The sequence below is a fragment of the Stegostoma tigrinum genome, chromosome 25 (assembly GCF_030684315.1).
Source record: "Stegostoma tigrinum isolate sSteTig4 chromosome 25, sSteTig4.hap1, whole genome shotgun sequence".
Lineage (NCBI taxonomy): Eukaryota > Metazoa > Chordata > Chondrichthyes > Orectolobiformes > Stegostomatidae > Stegostoma > Stegostoma tigrinum.
This window is the reverse complement of record NC_081378.1, coordinates 46330039-46349489: the sequence shown is the minus strand read 5'-3', so window position 1 is coordinate 46349489 and position 19451 is coordinate 46330039. Positions and strand designations below refer to the sequence as shown.

Sequence of the window (19451 nt, the reverse complement as noted above, 5' to 3'; positions counted from 1 at the left end):
TAACATAGAGTCAGAGAGTTGGTGTCATGTTCTTTCGATTGCTGGTAACAGGAAACAAGGCGACTGCCTCAGTAGTGGGGGTATAATTGGCGTTTGACATACCTGCTGAAGTGTAAAAGTCCACCCAATTGGATGTGGCAGGATAGGTGAGCTTTGGGTGATAATGCAAAATGACTACAATCAAGTCAGCTGACTGCTGTACACATCTCTCAGCTTGAAGTTTTCGAGAAGGAGTTGGATGTCAGTCTGGGGTCTAAATGGATCAAAGGGTATGGGGAGAACGGGCCTGAGGTGGATTATCGCCACGATCGTACTGAATAGCACAGCAGACCCAAAACGCCGAATGATGTACTCCTGCTCCTATCCTTGATATTTCAGTTGCCATGAGAACACAGATCTGAAGAGGTTTACAATGATAATCCACTTAGACACCACCACCCTACCCTCCACACCCCCATATTTTATCCCAGACATCCCAAGTTAAAATTTTCTTCAATAAATTCTGATGCTTTGGAACAGTAACTGGAGCGATCGTAGAATCCCTACAGTGTGGAAGCTGGTTATTCAGCCCATTGAGTCCATACTGAACATCCTGAAAAGCATTCTTCCCATTCCCCACAATCCTCATTTTCTCATAGACTATCCACTCATCCATGGACACAACAGGCAATCCAGCGTGGCCAATCCACCTAATCTGCACATCTTTCAACTGGAGATGGAGAGTAAACTGGAGCTCCCGAAGGAAACTCACATAGACACAGGGAAAATGTCCAAACTCCACACAGACAGTCGCCAAAGGGAGGGGTCAAACCCAGATCCCTGGTGCTGTGAGCCACCAGGTCACCCGTGTGTGGGATAGTTTACCTGAGAAAACAACAGATGGTGCCTGTAAAATACCAGTGTTCTTTAATTGTGGCAGTGTCTTAGACTTAGTGTGAAACCTACTTCCTTAAGACAATTACTTAATTAATTTGGCTGCAGTCAATTGAAACATTTCTGTCCTTTTTTCTTCTTCCCAGGAGACTGAAGGTGAAAGCCAAACAATTCTAGAAAGAAAAACTTTGCGAAGGGCAATGTATTCACGAGAAGCCAAAGCTCAGTTGGATGATGAAGATGAAGGTTGGCATATCTCTCTCTTATTGCTCATTACATTGTGGTGCCACTTTGCTTTCCCCTGGGTGGGTTGGGAACAGAGCACGAGCATGACATAAGCTCCAGTACCATCTAATCAACAACGTCATAACCACTAACTTTGAGATTTGCACTAAAGGTGCGACCTATCCAAGGGAAGCTGAGAACAGAAGGACATTCCTGATTTAGGGTGCAATGGCCAATGTATGGGCAACAGGGCCAGGGACAGAAATCGCAGAGTGTGTGCTGTGTCTGGTCTGGACTCCGTGAGCACTGTGATCCCCGGCCTGACCTGAACAGTGTCCCCTCCTGCTGAACCAGAGCTCAGTGACCCCAACCCAACCTGGGCATAGTGAATCCAGTACAGTGAGCCTAGAGCCTTAGACCCCGGTTACTTAGGCCATGATATACCCTGCCAATCCTGGTCCCTGCCTGGCAGATACCATGCGACTCTTTTCAATGGTCAGTAGGCTTAAATAGAACCATTCGCCTGTATGGATCCAATGGATTCAATACTTCTGAGTTGAAATTTTGACTAGGCTCACAAATAGATCCAACATGCCCTCTCACCTCCATGTCAGGTGGATGTTCTAATTAGACCATGAGTGCATCATTTACCATCCATTGGAATTCAAGTTGAACCTAGTTCCTCTGAAATTCTGTGCCATTATTGCTGTGGCCATGTTCCAATTGATGCTCGTCCTTTGTCTCTCCCCACTGTCTTAGCACCCTTCTCCATTCATATGTGACAGGGTCTTTGTTTGGAAATTCCACTGATTTCCTAATCACAGCACTTTTATACTCATGAGATATCAAGTCAGTTTCACAGTGTATAATCTTTTAAGTTTAAAATAGAACTACTTTCTGTAGTTTCCAGGTATTGGGTTGGGGCAGGTTAAAAAGGACAAAGATAGTGGGAACTGCCAATACTGGAGAATCTAAGATAACAAAGTATAGAGCTGGATGAACACAGCAGGCCAAGCAGCATCAGAGGAGCAGGAAGGCTGACGTTTTGGGTCTGGACCCTTCTTCAGAAAATTTTTCTGAAGCCTTTTTCTGAAGAAGAGTCCAGACCCAAAACATCAGTTTTCCTGCTCCTCTGATGCTGCTTGGCCTGCTGTGTTCATCCAGCTCTACACCTTGTTATCTCTTTAACAAGAACAGCTTCTGTTTTAAGAATCTTCTCTCCAAGATGGAAAGGCTAATTCAGAGGAGAGTGGTTGACCCATGATACCAAGTACCCCAAACGGGCACATGAATAGTAAAAAGACATCCTGTGTCCAGTGATTTCCCTCTTGGCTAGAGAATACGTGTAATCTGAAAGAGGGAAGAACATGGAAAGAAGGCAGACTATAAAATGATAAAAATCAGTTGAAATTTCTAAAGCTGAATCAACCAGATTTTTGTTAATTATGGGTTTTGAAGTGTATGAAGCAAGAAATGGAATGCATTAACAACTCAAATGACCTTCTGAATCATTCCCCATGAACATCTCCCTTTACCTTGTACCATTATCCAATTCGACATTTAATCTCTGTTGCCATCCTATTTATTCTTTCCATTTTCCCCACACCCACACTAATCTTCCACACTTCTGTGCTTGCTTCTCTGTCATATATCTCTCTTACCAGTTCTGATGAAATGCCAATGACCTAAAACGTTGATCCAGGTTGTCATCTTCAAGGCGGGTAGTGGGAGTTGGAAAATGCCCTTGCTTGGCAAGCCGGACTCTGGAGGAAGTGTCCATAAAGATGTAATTTCTGTTCTGGGGGAGGGTTTGTTAAAAGGAGTTGGGCCTGTCACCATCAGAAGGAATACTGAGGAATGCACAAAGGGGGCATGTCCCAGTGATGATAAAGTTAGTAAGGCCTTCCAGCCCTCACCTCTCATTCCCCCTTACCCCACATACACTCCTCATGATGCCCACTAGTACCCCACGGCCCTTCATAACACCGCATCATGTTGCCCCTTTTCCAGCCCACCTTTCTATTTGCCCCTCATTCTATTTTCCCACACAAAACATTGCCTCTCACCCACCCCCTGAAGCTCCTGATGCCCAAGCTAAGGTACTTTGAATGCCCATTTAACCATTATACAGTGTGTTAAACCAACAAACCCTATAGAGATAACAGGATGTAATAAAAAGACCATCGAAACAGTGATTAAGTCCAAAAAATTGCTTTTGCTACAGCCCAGTGAAAGTGTCAATAATCCAAACACTTTAAAGTGTTAATAACATTAGCTGGACATACTTGCACACTTCTAATCTTATGTAAATAAGCATTGAGTAATGACCATAAATTAGAGATCCAGAGCTATCAATCAAGTGATAAAAGTGTCCCAGGGCACAACCATAACAACGCTTCAATCAATGACTGGGCTCTGAGCCAAATATCATGATGCAGAACAGATGTAGTAGTACCTGATGCTTACCCTCATCCCTTTCACTGTTCAGGGCCTCAAAAAGTCTTTAGAGGCAAAACAACATTTTACTTGCACTTTTTCAATTTAGTATACAATATTTGGTGCTTGGCACTGAGGATCAAATACAGTTTGGGTAGTCCTTTTGGGGAACACTGTACCTGCAAGATCCTCAACTTCCTTTAGTCTATCTTATAATTTTCTGCCACACACCCAGACTGACATCTCTGTTCTTGGTCTTCTATACTGTTATTATCTTGATCAACAGTTTCCAACATTTTTTTTTCATTTAACAACCTATTTTTCTTAGCCTGTTGTGAGATGTTATTACCCACCTCTGTGACCTGGTGGGACTTGAACTGGGGCCTCCTGGTCCAGGGGTAGGGACACTGCAGTGCTGAACAAGCGAGCTCCCTGTGAACAGCTTTCAATGCTTCACCTTTCAATTAAGTATTTTACAGCCTTACACAGTGAGTGTAAGAATTGCAAACAGTAATATCTGCCCCTTTTTTTATTTGTACAGCAGTTGTTGTTTGTTTTCTGCTATTCCCTTTAACATCTCCTGGATCCACCTTTTCTTTTTTTGTCCCATCTCCATCTCCTGCTTTCTGTAATTTTCAATTTGTCTTTGAATCTCTCCATACTTCCACACAGTCAAAGACCTTCCCTTATGCAATCCGCGTTGCCTCTTCCCTACCTATACATATTCCTAAAACTTGTAATGTCTCTAATGTGTTCCAATTCTAATTAAAGGTCATTGGTCAGAATTGTCTCTCAGTCCATAGATGAATGGGGTGGCACAGTGGCTTAGTGGTTATCACTGCAGCCTCACAACACCAGGGACCTGGGTTCAATTCCAGCCTCAGGCAACTTCCTGTACAGAGTTTGCACATTCTCCCCGTGTCTGTGTGGGTTTCCTCTCATAGTCCAAAGATGTGCAGGCTAGGTGGAGTGGCCATGCTAAATTGCCCATAGTGTTCAGGGGTGTTTGGGTTACAGGGGGATGGGTCTGGGCAGCATGCTCCAAGGGGCAGTGTGGACATGTTGGGCTGAAGGTCCTGTTTCCACACTGTAGGTATTCTATCTCATTTTGACTGACCTGCTGAGTATTTCCAGCATGTTATGTTTTCATTAGAAAGTTCCAACATCTGTATTACTTTGCTTTTGTTGCTGTGACCAATTAGCCCTTAATTGCTAGGTTGCTAATAAAATAAGTGGTAGCACCAAAAATCAATGTTTTTGAAGAGATTATGATGCTTGGTTTTAAATATGTTGATCAAATCTTTGTGAAATTCTCTTGGTCTTTCAATGCTATCAGAAAGCTAATTTGAAATATTATCAAATTATCACTTTTCTGCATTGGTCAGCATTTCCATCTTATAGAAAGTGCTTGTTTATTGCATATAATTATAACTCCAAAGTAGCTGTTTGATAATACAGAACTTAAACAGTGTTAAAAAGATACAGTTATCAAGACTGAAACACAGGAAAACCAATTTTGGCTAAGACAACAATTTATGCAACATGAGTAAAAGGCGCCGATTGATGGGATTAGAGTTGTGGTAAGCATGAATCCATAATAGAAACTGTTAACTGTCAATCTTAATTAACTGATTAAGTTGCCTGATTATTAAAAATTTAGTCATGGAATAATGGCATCACTGACCAGGCAGCATTTATTGCCGATCCCTAATTTCCCAGAGGGCAACTAGACCTAACCACATTGCTGTGGGTCTGGTGTCACACGTGAGCCAGACCAAGTAGGGATGGTAGTGTCCTTCCCTAAAGGGCATTAGTGAACCAGATGGGTTTTTCCAACAATCGACAATGGGTTTGTGGTCATCATTAGATTCTTAATTCCAAATGTTTTGTTGAGTTCAAATTCTACCATCTGCCATGGCGGGATTCAAACCCAGGTCCCTAGAACATTACCTGTGTCTCTGGATCAACAGTCCAGCATTAATGCCACGAGGCTAATGCCTCACCAGTTTTTCAGGCCATTGCCATGGAGATTCTTCACCTTACCTTTTTTCTGCAATGTTTAACTTCAAACTTATGTACAGTGGGAAGTTGATGTTTGTATTCATGACGATGATTCTGATATGGGCAGCTTTGTGAGGGGCAGGTCATGCCTCACAAACCTTATCGAGTTCTTTGAGGATGTGACTAGAAACGTTGATGAGGGTCGAGCTGTGGACGTGGTGTATATGGACTTCAGTAAGGCATTTGATAAAGTTCCCCATTGTAGGCTCATTCAGAAGGTCAGGAGGAATGGGATACAGGGGAACTTAGCTGTCTGGATACAGAATTGGCTGGCCAACAGAAGGCAGCGAGTGGTAGTAGAAGGAAAATATTCTGCCTGGAAGTCAGTGGTGAGTGGTGTTCCACAGAGCTCTGTCCTTGGGCCTCTACTGTTTGCATTTTTATTAATGACTTGGATGAGGGGATTGATGGATGGGTCAGCAAGTTTGCAGATGACACAAAGGTTGGAGGTGTCGTTGACAGTATAAAGGGCTGTTGTAGGCTGCAGCAGGACATTGACAGGATGCAGAGATGGGCTGAGAGGTGGCAGATGGAGTTCAACCTGGATAAATGCGAGGTGATGCATTTTGGAAGGTCGAATTTGAAAGCTGAGTACAGATTTAAGGATAGGATTCTTGGCAGTGTAGAGGAACAGAGGGATCTTGGTGTGCAGATACATAGATCCCTTAAAATGGCCACCCAAGTGGACAGGGTTGTTAAGAAAGCATATGGTGTTTTGGCTTTCATTAACAGGGGGATTGAGTTTAAGAGTCGTGAGATCTTGTTGCAGCTCTATAAAACTTTGGTTAGACCGCACTTGGAATACTGCGTCCAGTTCTGGTCACCCTATTATAGGAAAGATGTGGATGCTTTGGAGAGGGTTCAGAGGAGGTTTACCAGGATGCTGCCTGGACTGGAGGGCTTATCTTATGAAGAGAGGTTGACTGAGCTCGGACTTTTTTCATTGGAGAAAAGGAGGAGGAGAGGGGACCTAATTGAGGTATACAAGATAATGAGAGGCATAGATAGAGTTGATAGCCAGAGACTATTTCCCAGGGCAGAAATGGCTAACACGAGGGGTCATAGTTTTAAGCTGGTTGGAGGAAAGTATAGAGGGGATGTCAGAGGCGGGTACTTTACACAGAGAGTTGTGAGAGCATGGAATGCGTTGCCAGCAGCAGTTGTGGAAGCAAGGTCACTGGGGTCATTTAAGAGACTGCTGGACATGCATATAGTCACAGAAATTTGAAGGTGCATACATGAGGATCAATGGTCGGCACAACATCGTGGTCTGAAGGGCCTGTTCAGTGCTGTACTGTTCTATGTTCTATGTTCTATGTTCTAGTGGCTCAGTGGTTAGCACTGCTGCCTGACAGTGCTAGGCACCCAGGTTTGATCCCAACCTCAGGCAACTGTCTGTGGGGAGGTCGCATGTTCTCCCCATGTCTGTCTCGGCTTCCTCCTACAATCTAAAAATGTGCAAGTTCGGTGGATTGGCCATGCTAAATTGCCCACAGTGTTCAGGGACATGTAGGTTAGGTGCATTAGCCACAGGAAATGCAGGGTTATGGGGATGGGTGTGGTTGGGATGCTCTTCAGAGGGTCGGAGTTGACTTGTTCGGCTGAATGGCTTGTTTCCACGCTGTGGGGATTCGATAACATTTCTATGAAATTGATTTTCTTCTTTGTTCTTGCCCCTGAGCTCAGAAGAGGACGAGGAAGATGATGATGAAGATAACATGTCAACAGTTATGAGGCTTCGAACAAAAATGCCTTGGCGAGCTTTCTGGAGATATCTGACTTCAGGAGGATTCCTTCTGCTCTTTTTGCTGATTATCTCCAAGTTGCTAAAACATTCTGTCATGGTGGCTATTGACTATTGGCTTGCAAAGTGGACGAGCTCAAAACAAACAAGTGAAACAGACACAATGACTGACACGGTACGAACCTGAATAGTTAGAACAGTGCCCTTCAAAAATCTGTTGAGATTGGGTTAAATGAAAATGTCTAAAGTGATTTTGATGCTTTTTTATTAGACAAGGATACTAATGGGCATGGAACTAAGGCAAGTAAGTGGAGTTGGTTATGGTGAACTGAATGGCAGATCAGGTGTGAGAACTCCTGATTTTATGTCTCTGATAACGAAATGCTGTGAAATGACTCAGTGGGACTCTACTGCATGTGGAATTAAAAAGGTGTACGCAGCAAGGATTTCCATGAAGTCAAGTCAGCATTAATCCAAAATAAAAATTATTGTACTGACTACTTGTATTTATAGACAAGGGCAGCTTTTCAACCAGTCTCAGAGTGGATTGTCTGCCTGTTACAAAGAGCATCCAAAATGAAAATCAGGTTTCAAGTGTTGGGCAACACCAATTTGGTACTTCACGACAATATCAAAATCCGTCCAAGTCATAGTTGTAGAGCCATACAGCATGGAAACAGAACCTTCAGTCCAACCGGCCCATGCCGAACATGATGCAAAACTAAACTTGGCCCACCTGACTGTTCCTGACCCGTATCCCTCCAAAACCTTTTCTATTCCTATATATATCCAAATGTCTTTCAAATGTTGTTACCCACGTCCACTACTTCCTCGGCTCAAAGCAATCAGCTCAGGAATGAGACAGACGAACGCTGCTGATGTACCACATGCACCAGAATCCTTCAGGCAAGAGTGGGGAGATGGTGAGCTGTAGGCATTCAGGGAGAAATGTTTCAATTTGCTGTTAATTTTACAAATGAACATTGTCCTTTTTCTCTCCTCAGTCAAGACTGTGCCATCTTGGTAAGGATAAAAATATTTTAATTGGTAGCAAGAATGTGAACTAAATGGCAGCCTTTTAAAGGGAGTTCATGGAAAGAGGCTCTTGAGGCGAGGGGTCAGGATTCCAGGTTCAAGAACCACTTCAGGGCATGATGTCCACAGAAGGTGCATTCATAACACAACTAAAACAAGTTCACCATCAAACTGCAAATCCTCCTCCGCCTCCTCTGGCAGCTCTTTCCATACATGCACCACCCTCTGCATGAAAATGTTGCCCTTAAGTTCCTATTAAATCTTTCCCGTCTCACCTTAAACATATAGCCTCTAGTTTTGGACTTCCCCACCATGGGAAAAAGACCTTAGCCATTCACCCTATCTCTGCCCCTCAGAATTTTATAAACTTCTATAAGGTCACCCCTCAGCCTCCGACTTCCAGGGAAAATAACTCCAGTCAATTCAGCCTCTCCCTACAGCTCAAACCCTCCAAACCTGACAACATCCTTGCCAATCTTTTCTGAACACTCTCAAGTTTCACAACATCTTTTCCATAACAAGGAGACCAGAATTGAACATGGTATTTGAAAAGTGGCTAACCAATGTCCTGTACAGCCACAACATGACCTCCTAACTCCTATACTCTATGCTGTTTTCAATAAAGACAAGCATACCAAACACCACCTTCACAATCCTGTCTCCCTGTGTCTTTGTTTTCAAGGAACTATGTGTTCACCAGAGGGTGTATAATGCTTTAGTGATCACTCTTAGTGCTATAACCAAAACTTAATCGTAAATTGAGCTTCTTGTGACCTATTTGGATTCTGTTAGATGTAATGTAACTAGCTACTAAGTTAACACACCTATCTCTTTGCTGATGAGTTCATGTGGGCATTGTTCCCCACGTGGTATCTGTAGCTTAGATTGATACAGCAAGAAGGATTGGTGAAAGAAAATCTACCTAAGTCTTCACAGATGGTCCCAACAGAAACCAGGAGATGCCATTCACATCTTGGGCAATATTGCCTTCACAGACAGGGAGGATTCATTGAAAAGCCAGTCGAACGCCTAAATCTTCTGAGTCTTTTTGAATGAAGTCCAGAAGGATTTCCCTCCTATGCTAATACTTGGTTTTAGTTACTTTTAGTAGTGTCCTCTCTGCAATGCAAATCTGCAACTGAAATATTGTACAACAATGAGGGCTGAATTTCATCTTGGAAAGGTTGTGACCCATGGGCAATATTGTACAGACTCCTGTTTACGTGTTGCTCTTGATATTTAGTTTCACTGTTGAACTGAATATTGGGCAGGGGGACAGCAGATGGCCAATGTGATGCCATCTGTCCTGGATTACCTTTGCAAGAAGTTGTTCCAGTCTTATGCTTTAACTTCAGTAATAAACAGCACAAATCACGTTGGGTGAACTTTCTGACACTCCAGGACTACACATTTGCTTGGAAAGGTAAAATAAATGGATGGGAAGATTGTGAGCTTTATACCCATTAGTTCCCTCAAAGTGCATCCCATATGCTTTGCATCACATTGCAACAGCCAAATGAAACACCCTGGGAATTAGCACAACAGTAACATTGAAGATACATAGATCAACTGAGGCTAATGCTTTCCAGTGTCTGCCATCGCTTGGAATTTGCTCGGCAGCCTGATGATCTTTAGATCAAAGTTGAATTTCTCAGAGGTTTTTTTTTCTTGATTTAGCCTCAGATTTCCTGTTTGGCTTTTTGCCTCTCTCAAGGGATTGTGGGAGTGGGAATGTTGGGGCCTGGTGATGAATGTGAGGGCACATCAATGACGAAGTAGGCAGGACCGATGGAGCAACAGGGCTTTTCCAGGCACTTTCAATAAGCCGGGAATAATTAGGCTGTTTATTTCTGTACTTTCAACCTCAAAAAAGCAGCAATGTTCAGATGATTTACAGATGTTTGTGTTACTATGTGTGGGTATTCTTGTGGAGGGAGTTCCAAAACCAGGGCCCATCAGTATGAGCTAGTAAGGAATAAATCAAGTTGGGAATTAAGGACACATTATAAATTTTGTATGGTCAAAGATTGCCAATTATAACAAATTAACAGAAATATTATCTCAATAAATGGAATAGTTCGGGGAAAAGTTTGAAAAGAGAGAGTTTCATGATGTTAAATATATCTGACAGTCAGTCCTATTCTTTAAAATCACTTTTGTTAGATTAAAGGTTTTAGATCGTAATGTTATGATCTTTCACCTCAGAACTTGATTCTCCTGTTGGTTTATTCAGATTGTCACATTCATTAGTTAGGTTAAGTTATTGAATGGTCCAAACAATTCTGTATTTTATCACTTTACCGACTGTGTCAATTCACAAACTCCTTCTATCTGTGTTCCTTAGAGTGTCCAAAATTATTACAAAATGTGGTACAGCATCTTGTGCAGTGTTGGGATCATACTATGCCTCATCACATCCCTAACTGTAGAGTGGATGGGCTTAACAGCAGCTAAAAATCTTCACCATAATCTTCTCAACAAGATCATCCTAGCACCAGTGAGGTAAGCTGATAATTAGTCTTAAACTAAAGCCACAAAATTTCAATTGTGGAGCTATTACAACTACTGGTCTCACTATTATGACACCTTTAGCAGATGTCCTAAATCAGTTCCCCAGTGTTTTGGTGATTATGAATGGGTCCGGGGCTCTGATTTTATGTGTATGCTTGTCTTTTTGCTTTCTCTGGGTTATCATGCTGTCTGCACCATGTTCTTTTAAAGATTGCATTTATAAAGTGGTGCCCCATTATGATCTCTTCCCTCTGGGTTCTGCTACTGCCTCTGTATTGTGATGTTGGGACCCTGCAGGTGATTTTGGAAACATGCACTTGTGGGGAAGTGATAGGAACAATAAGACATCAAGATGTGAAATAAAAGAAAACTCGGCATTTCCAACTCCACCAACATTGCATCTACCAGGAAGATAGAAGGCAAATTAAATAGATTGTGGGCTTTTCTTTACTTATCACATGATAAGCAAAGATGCCTTATCACATCTTTGAGAAGTGCCTCAAACTTCTTCACGTGCGGTGAACTAATTTTAAATGCTCAGATGAAAAGCAAAATAAAAATAATTGGATAATATTAATTTTGGGAGGAACATTAGCTGGAGACTCAAATAAATTCCTTTTGAACATCTGCCTGATCTTTTTAGGTACTTTAATCCAAACTATTGAATGGTGGAGCAGGAATGAAGGGCTGAGTAGCCAACTCCTACTCCTTGTTTCTATGTTTCATAAGATCTTTGACATTCACTTGGATCATTCAAACAAATTGCCAGGGCCTCCATCCAAATTCTCATCTTAAGCATTAAACTTTATAGAATCCCTGCAGTGGGGAAGCAGGCCATTCAGCCCATCAAATTCACCCTGACCCTCCAAAGAGCATCCTCCCCAGACCCACCGCACCCCCATCTTTTCCCTGAAACCCTGCATTTCGAATGGTTAACCCATCTAGACTGCACATCCCTGAACACTATGGGTAATTTAGCATGGCCAATCCACCTAACCAACACATCTTTGGACTGCGGGAGGAAACCGGAGCACCTGGAGGAAAAGCAAGCAGACACGGGGAGAATGTGCAAACTCTACACAGACAATTGCCTGAGGCTGCAATTGAACCTGGGTCCCTGGCGCTGTGAGGCAGCAGTGCTATTTTCACACTTCTTTTCGGGAGTAGTACATCCTAAGTGCTTCAAAATAGAAGGACTACATATAAGGTATCCTGTACCCTGGATCAGTTTCCCTAAAATGTCCCTTACAGAGGAGCCATCCTAAGACTCTGTTCCCACAGCTTTATTTGGCAAGATGTTCCAAAGACATACAAGTCTCTGAGAGAAGAAATTCCTCCTCATTACTGTCTTAAATTGATGCTCCTTTATTCAGAGACTATATCCCCTGCTCCTAGATTCTCCTATGAGAGGAAACATTCTTTCAACATTTACTTTGACTCCACTACTGATCAAGAATCTCTGTATCTCGGCCTTAAAGATACATAAGGGCTCTGCCTCTATGACTCTGTGGCAAGAAGTTCCAGATTCTTAAGAAGTTTCTTGAGAATCCTATATGTTTCAATGAGCTCATCTCTCATTTTTCTTAATTCTGAGACTATGCTTTCTGGTCCTAGGCTCTCCCATGAGAGGTAACATCCTCTCAGCTTTTACCCTGTCAAGCCCCTTAACAAAAGGAGTACATGTTTCAATGGGATCACCTCTCATTCTCCTAATTTCCAATGAATAGAGGCCAACCTGTTTAGCCTTTGTACGTAAGACAATCCCTCCACACCAGGAATCATCCTATTGAACCTTCTCTGAACTGCCTCCAATGAAATAATATCTTTACTTAGATAAAGGACCAAAACTGCTCACAGTATTCCAGATATGGTCTTTCCAGCACCTTTTACAGTTGCAGTAACCTTCCTGATTACCTGCCGTGCCTGCTTGCTAGCTTTCTGTGTTTCTTGCACAAATTCCCATCCCCTGAGCCCCATTGTGTTGCAACTTTCTGTGGCTTTTCTCCCTTTAAATAACTCTCAGTTCTTTTGTTCTCCATTCCAAAATGAATAACTTCACACTTTCCCATATTTGTAGTCCATTTTCCAACTTTTTGCCCACTCACTTAACCTATCAATACCTCTCTGTAAAATGTTTGTACCACCCCCTGGCAACCTACCTTTCTAATTATTTTTGTCTTCTGCAAATTTAGCTGCAGTACATTTGCTTCCTTCCTCTAGTCATTAGGGTATATTGTAGACAGTTGTGGTCTCAGCACTGATCCCTGTGGAATCCCACTGATCATATGTCACCAGCCTAAAAAGGAACTCCTTTTCCCCACTCGCTGTTTCCTGCTCATTGGCTAATTCTCTGTCAGCACCAGTATCTTACCTCTAACACCATAGGCTCTATCTTATGACTTAAACTTTTGTGAAGTACTTTGTCAAACTGCTGACGGAAGTCCAAATGCAACACATCTCCTTGTTCCCCTCTCCAGTCTTTGGTTGAGAATGTCTCATAAATTTTTCAGATAGCATTTCTCTTTCATGACGCCTTGCTGACTCTGTTTGATGTTCCATTCAAGTCAGGCAAGTTGCTGATTCTTAATGAACCCTGTCATGTCTCTGACAAAGATTTGCCACGTTACCAGAGTGAGTGAAGACCGTAAGATACAGGAAAGCATTAGGCCATTCAGCCCATCAAGTCTTCTCCGCTGTTCGATCATGGCTGATTTGTTTCTCAAGCCCATTCTCCTGCCTTCTCCCATAACACTTTATCCCCTTAACAATCAAGAATGTATCTCTCTGTCTTAAATACACTTAACATCTTGGTCTCCACAGCCCTCTGCGGCGAAGTGTTCCATTGATTAATCAGCCTCTGGCTAAAGAAATTCCTCCTCATCTCAATTCTATTTGATTTATTGTTAAGTACAGTGAAAAGTTTTGTCTTGCGAGCAGTACTGGCAGATCATAACAAACAAAGCCATACAGGGGACAGGGGTGCTTAGACAGAGCGAGGCATACAAGGTTACAGCTGCACAGGAAGTGTACAAATGCAATATCAACATTAAATTTGAAATTAGAGAGGTCCGTTCAGCTATATAATACTGCAGGGAAGAAGCTGTTTTTGAACATGTTGGTGCGTACGTTCAAGCTTCTGTATCTAAAGGGTCGTCACTTCATTCTCAGCCTGCGCCCTTAGGTCTTAGTCTCTCCTACCAGTGGAAATGTCTCTCGATGTCCACTCTATGCTGATTTCTCAGTATTCTGTAAGTTTCAGTTAAACATGAAAACAGAAACATGGATGTGTTTCTGATGCAAACCCATGATTCAGTTAGGAACAGGTTTGGCAGAACGCACTGGAATAACTCATCCAAGAATCCATCGCCAAGGCAAATCCAGGCCAAACTTTAAGAGATTGATGCTGACATCCAAGAATCTGTCAACTTTACAAACCTCTCAGCTTCACGCAATGTTTGAAAGTACAAATTGCATCAAAAACTAGATCTCTTCAGTGGAAAACTTTTCTCCATCCACTTTGCTTCTAAACTTGGACTTGGTTGATTTATCCACTACCCACACTCAACCCCAAAACCTATCAGTCAGAGTCTTTGTTAATTTGCTACTTAATAAATGGAAACAATTCAGTTAAAGGTCCTCTTAATTTCTGGCACAAGCTTTGACAGTTCTATCAAATTTGATATCCTTACCACACTGGAACACAGTGACCTGTACGAAACATTGAACTCCCATGTTATTGTTGAAAATCTTTGGGGCTGGATTTTACCAGAAATCAGTGAATTTTCAAGGGTTGGGAGTGAAGGCCAAACGGACTTTCTTACACGATCTTCCCAAACTTGCTTCATTTTTGTGCACCTCACCCCTAAGCTGCCTCAATTGTTGCATTCTCCCACTTACTAGAGTTGCAAATATTTGTTTCTCCCAGGATATCCTAGGATCACTGCCATCAATGCCATCTTTAAAGTACTGGCAGTCTAGAGTCATGCCCTTTGCCATGCACAAAATGGGAGAAAACCACAAACCAATGCTTCTCAGGGCACATGGGATGCATGGCTGACAATTCATTGCACATACGAGGGCACATTCTCATGTCTGTCACTATTTAAGAACCGAATGCACAACTTGCCCATCCTTAGCCTCATCCTGTTTACACTGCTGCCTGAGTCAGGGCTTCTCTTTCCCCAATGCCTGGTGTAGCCCAGTGTGGGACCATCGCATACATTAATGCCTTCAAAAGTCATGCGCTCAGACTGAAACAAACATTGACCCTGTCCACTCAGGTGTGATCACAGCCGTTTTCCACTTGCAGGGTGCATTTATGAGCTTGACTTCCGACTAAGTCTGTTTGCTACTGCTCAAGTTTCCAAGGTCTGTGGGTGACAGCAACTACTGAAAGGCAGAAGTTAATGCTGGGGAAGGTATCGGAATGCTGAATGGCATGCACAGACCCTCAGAGTAGCCATGCAGTTTAGAAGGAAATATTGTTGGCCAGTTGTTTGTATGTGGAAGGCAGTGGAGGTTGTGTTGGCACACTGAGTCTGAGGCTCAGCATCGTAATTGAGGGATCTCCCCGCTCCCCTGAACCTCTGTATCCCTCTATTCATTGCACACACTGTCAAGCACAGCTTCACACACACTACTGTGTCTTGTGTCTTCAGTTTTCAACATTATGTCTTGAGCCCCAGTCAAAAAGTTGAATTATGCCAACACTGTTCTGCGCATTGAGGCCACAATAGGGGTGACTGTCGATAATCTCCCATCCTCGGACTGTATCTCATATCCTCCAATGCACTATTTCCTCATCACCATATGTGTTGATTTTTTTCCTTCCATTTACAAGTAGTGTCATCCCCGTTTCCCAGCATGCTGTCTCCAATCCCCAGTTCTCTCCCACAGTGGTGGCACCTGGTAAGATTAGATTCCCTCCAGTGTGGAAACAGGCCATTCGGCCCAACAAGTCCACACTGCCCCTTGAAGCATCCCACCCAGACCCATCCCCCTCTAACCCACACATCCCTACGGGCAATTTAGCATAGCCAATCCACCTAACCTGCACATCTTTGGACTGTGGGAGGAAACCGGAGCACCCGGAGGAAACCCACGCAGGCATGGGGAGAATGTGCAAACTCCACACAGACAGTCGCCTGGTGCGGGAATCGAACCCGGGTCCCTGGCGCAGTGAGGCTGCAGTGCTAACCACTGAGCCACCATTTCTTGACTTTCATTAAGCTGACCGTCAGTACTGACCATGGTTCAACGCCTGACCGATGACTGACCAGACCCATGACTAAGCAGTATACATCTCCCTGACTGACTTACTACCACTCCCTGGACTTGTTGCCTATAGGACTGACAGTGACCTACTCCCTGGGCTGCAGTGATCCAGATCTCCTGACCATGACTGCTCCAAGTAGCTAATGATCATTTCTAAGCCCCTGAACTAAAATCAGACGATGCTTTGACTGTGCCAGTATCCTCCTCCTGAAGGTCATCTCCCTTGATTTGAATGAGGACTAGCCCTCTTAAACTTTAAGATGTGGTCATTTGGTTGAAGGATATACAGCTGAAGTGTAACACTGATGTAGCACAGTGACGGATGGTAACATGTCACCCCATTGATTGATGACTGCTGACAACTGTAACATGCTGTTTGGCTTTGTGTCTGCAATAAGCAACAGGCTAAACAGAAGGACTATGGACCTTTAAGGTCTGGCAGAGGGGGCATAAAGGCAAGTTGATGCTGCGATGCTGTAAGCATCTAAATAAGTGCAAAGTGAGTGAGGTACTAAAAAAGCAATCAAGCAACTCTGAGAAACAATCTGTTGAAGTCCGAGATGATGCCTATTGCTGTGTGAAGTGCCATGCAGCTACATTCCAATGAAAGGTGCTATGTGCTTGTGTCACATTAAAGTCACTATACAATTACTATTGTCATTGTTATTGCTCATCTATTTGTTTTTTAAGGAAAATAGTTACCATCTGCTGTTACCACACCGAGCCCTAAGGATTCTCACATGTTTTTATGTATTTACTCCAGAACCGTGTTGTTTATATGCTGCCACCTTATTGAAACTAGTTACAAGTTGGACACTACCAGTCAGCGTTCTCATGGTAGAGGTCACATGACTACAGCAAGCTGGGAGACACACTGATACAGCGTTGCATTTTATCCTAACCATCTCCCTTACAAACATTCACAGTTCATTATTCCCATCAGTTTCTACACATGCATTTCACACACAGTTTCTTTACATTGGACCAATCTCTTAATAGTACAGGTGGACTTTTTTTGTTGGCTGTTCATCTGGGTGAAGTTTCTTCCCAAGAGCTGTCATTCCCGTGTCATTTGTTGTAGTCACATTACCAGTTGTTGTTCCATTTCTGCTGCTGAGTTGCTGTTTGTCCCTCGGACTGATGGTTGATCTTTAGCAGTCTGTGCAGATGGTGAGTTCAAATTTTCCTGATTGGCTGCCTTTAATTTCGAAACAGCTCCTCCAGTTGTGTGTGTGTTCCTACTTTTGCAACGTACATCTGTCCATTCACTTCCACTATGTATTATAGAAATGTTAACTGCTCTAGATAGGTCACAATTTGGTTTTGTTGATTCATGGTATAGGCTTGTACCATTGCTAGTTCTCCAATGCTCAAATTGTCACACATTAGATAGTGTAAAATCAGTGAAAGAGGATCAGCAGCCAAGTTTTCATCTCCCATTTTTCATTCAAGTTTAAACAAAAGTGACGGGAGACTTAAATCATAGCTATCAGCTATTGTCCAAAGTCAAGACAATCCCCTTGTGGAAGCAGATCACCTGCGTGGGGAGAGCACACCCAAGTCTCCTTTTCTATTTACCTCCACACCATGAATTGCCCACCCAAAGTAAAAATGGTTCTCTGTCTTTAAGCTTTTTTAAAAGGTTCTTTCACACAACTTGAGTGTTGCTGGCTACACTAGTATTTATTTCTGGTCCCTAATTCCCCTAGAAGATAAACCTGGTGAACAGCTGCCTTGAATCAATGTAGCCCAGAGGGAGTAGGCACACTCAGTGTGACAGAGTTAACCTACTGACACTGAAGGAATAGTGCTTTTTCATACCATACTGACATGGAACAACTTGAAGAGGAACTTGCATGTGGTGGTGCTCTTGTGTATCTGCTGCCCTTGTCCTTCTAGATGGTTGTGCGTTTGAAACTAATTTTTTTTTCCTCCCTGGCTTAGCATGTCAGTCTAATGACATTAGTGTGACTGACCACAGTAAGAGTGGTTTCAAAACGTTTAGTCAGACCTTGCTAGAATTGACATAAAAGAACTAACTTTTAGAGTAGTTTTAGTGTTAATACACTGCACTTTTCATTTTTTTCACTGTTGTTGCTATGATTCAGGCTTTCTTGTATTTTGAACTGCAAATTAGTAAGTTCACTGATGCTATTGCGTTTCGCATTGTTTACTAATATAGATTTTTTTTATGGTTCAGGTTCTTTGACTCAACACCTTTAGGTCAAATTCTCAACCGTTTCTCGGCTGACACAAATATAATAGATCAGGTATGAATGCTAAATATTCCCTCTGCTGGTGAGTATTGTGATGGTTTATATCAGATGCCTTGCACTTAGTTGGTTATAGATGAATATTAAAGGTGATCTAATTAAGTATTTTATCTAGTTAAGCATTGATAGGGTAGATAGAAACTATTTTCTCTGATGGGAGAGTCCAAGGGGCAAGCAAAGGTAAGTAAATAGTTGTGAATATGATTTTACTGAATGCTGGCCCTGGTTGGAGGAACTGAGTGGTCAAGTCCAGGTTCTATCAACCTATAATGATCTCTGGGAATCTCTGTGTGTAATAAAGTGGAACACACTTTTGAACAATGGGTAGTTCAACAAATTCCTTTAACAAATCCTGAAAGTCGAAATCAGCTAAAATCTTCAATAATTATACAAGCATCAATTACATTAAAATTATTTTGTATCTTGAATGTTGCCTGTCGATTAATAATATTCAAACCACTGAAACATAGAAGATAAATTAATGTAATTAGGTAAAAATATTCAAGAGGTCAGTGTAAGCTAGAAACTGTGGACCTTGGGCCTTGTCACCTATGTTTATGTCACCTGCAAACTTGATGGTATATTCATTTCCATCATTCAAGTCATGGATGAATATTTTACATAATTGTAACCCTAACACTGATCCCTATGTGACTCCACTAGCTACAGGTTGCCATTATGAAAATGCCCCTTTATCTCAACTATGCCTGCTTTTAATTCTTGATCCTTCTCATATGCTGCCATTAACACCAAAGAACCTTCTCTCTTTTAGCCTCATGCGCAGTATCTTATTGAATGCTTTTAGAAATCCAAATGTATTGCATCTTCTGGTGCCCATTTATCTGCCCCGCTTGTCACCTTGTCAAAGAGCTGTAATAAGTTTGTCAGGCAAAGATTCCCCTTCATAAAACCAGGCTGACTCTGCTTGATCATATTATGCATTTTTAAATACTCAGTTATTTCATCCTTTATAATACACTCTAACATTTTCCCGGTGACAAATGTTAAGCTAATTAGTC

At 42.4% G+C, this 19451-nt stretch overlaps 1 protein-coding gene across 5 annotated transcripts in view; it reads left to right on the top strand.

The window, feature by feature from the left end:
* The window catches only part of abcc9 (ATP-binding cassette, sub-family C (CFTR/MRP), member 9), a 189636-nt gene that overhangs the window by 132093 nt on the left and 38092 nt on the right, over positions 1 to 19451 (top strand). For all 5 annotated transcript variants that reach the window (XM_048554004.2, XM_048554006.2, XM_048554003.2 and 2 more), the window contains 4 exons: positions 1020 to 1119; positions 7282 to 7514; positions 10719 to 10876; positions 18360 to 18429. In XM_048554004.2, coding sequence (XP_048409961.1) covers positions 1020 to 1119; positions 7282 to 7514; positions 10719 to 10876; positions 18360 to 18429 — 561 coding nt within the window. The remainder of the gene's footprint in view (positions 1 to 1019; positions 1120 to 7281; positions 7515 to 10718; positions 10877 to 18359; positions 18430 to 19451) is intronic.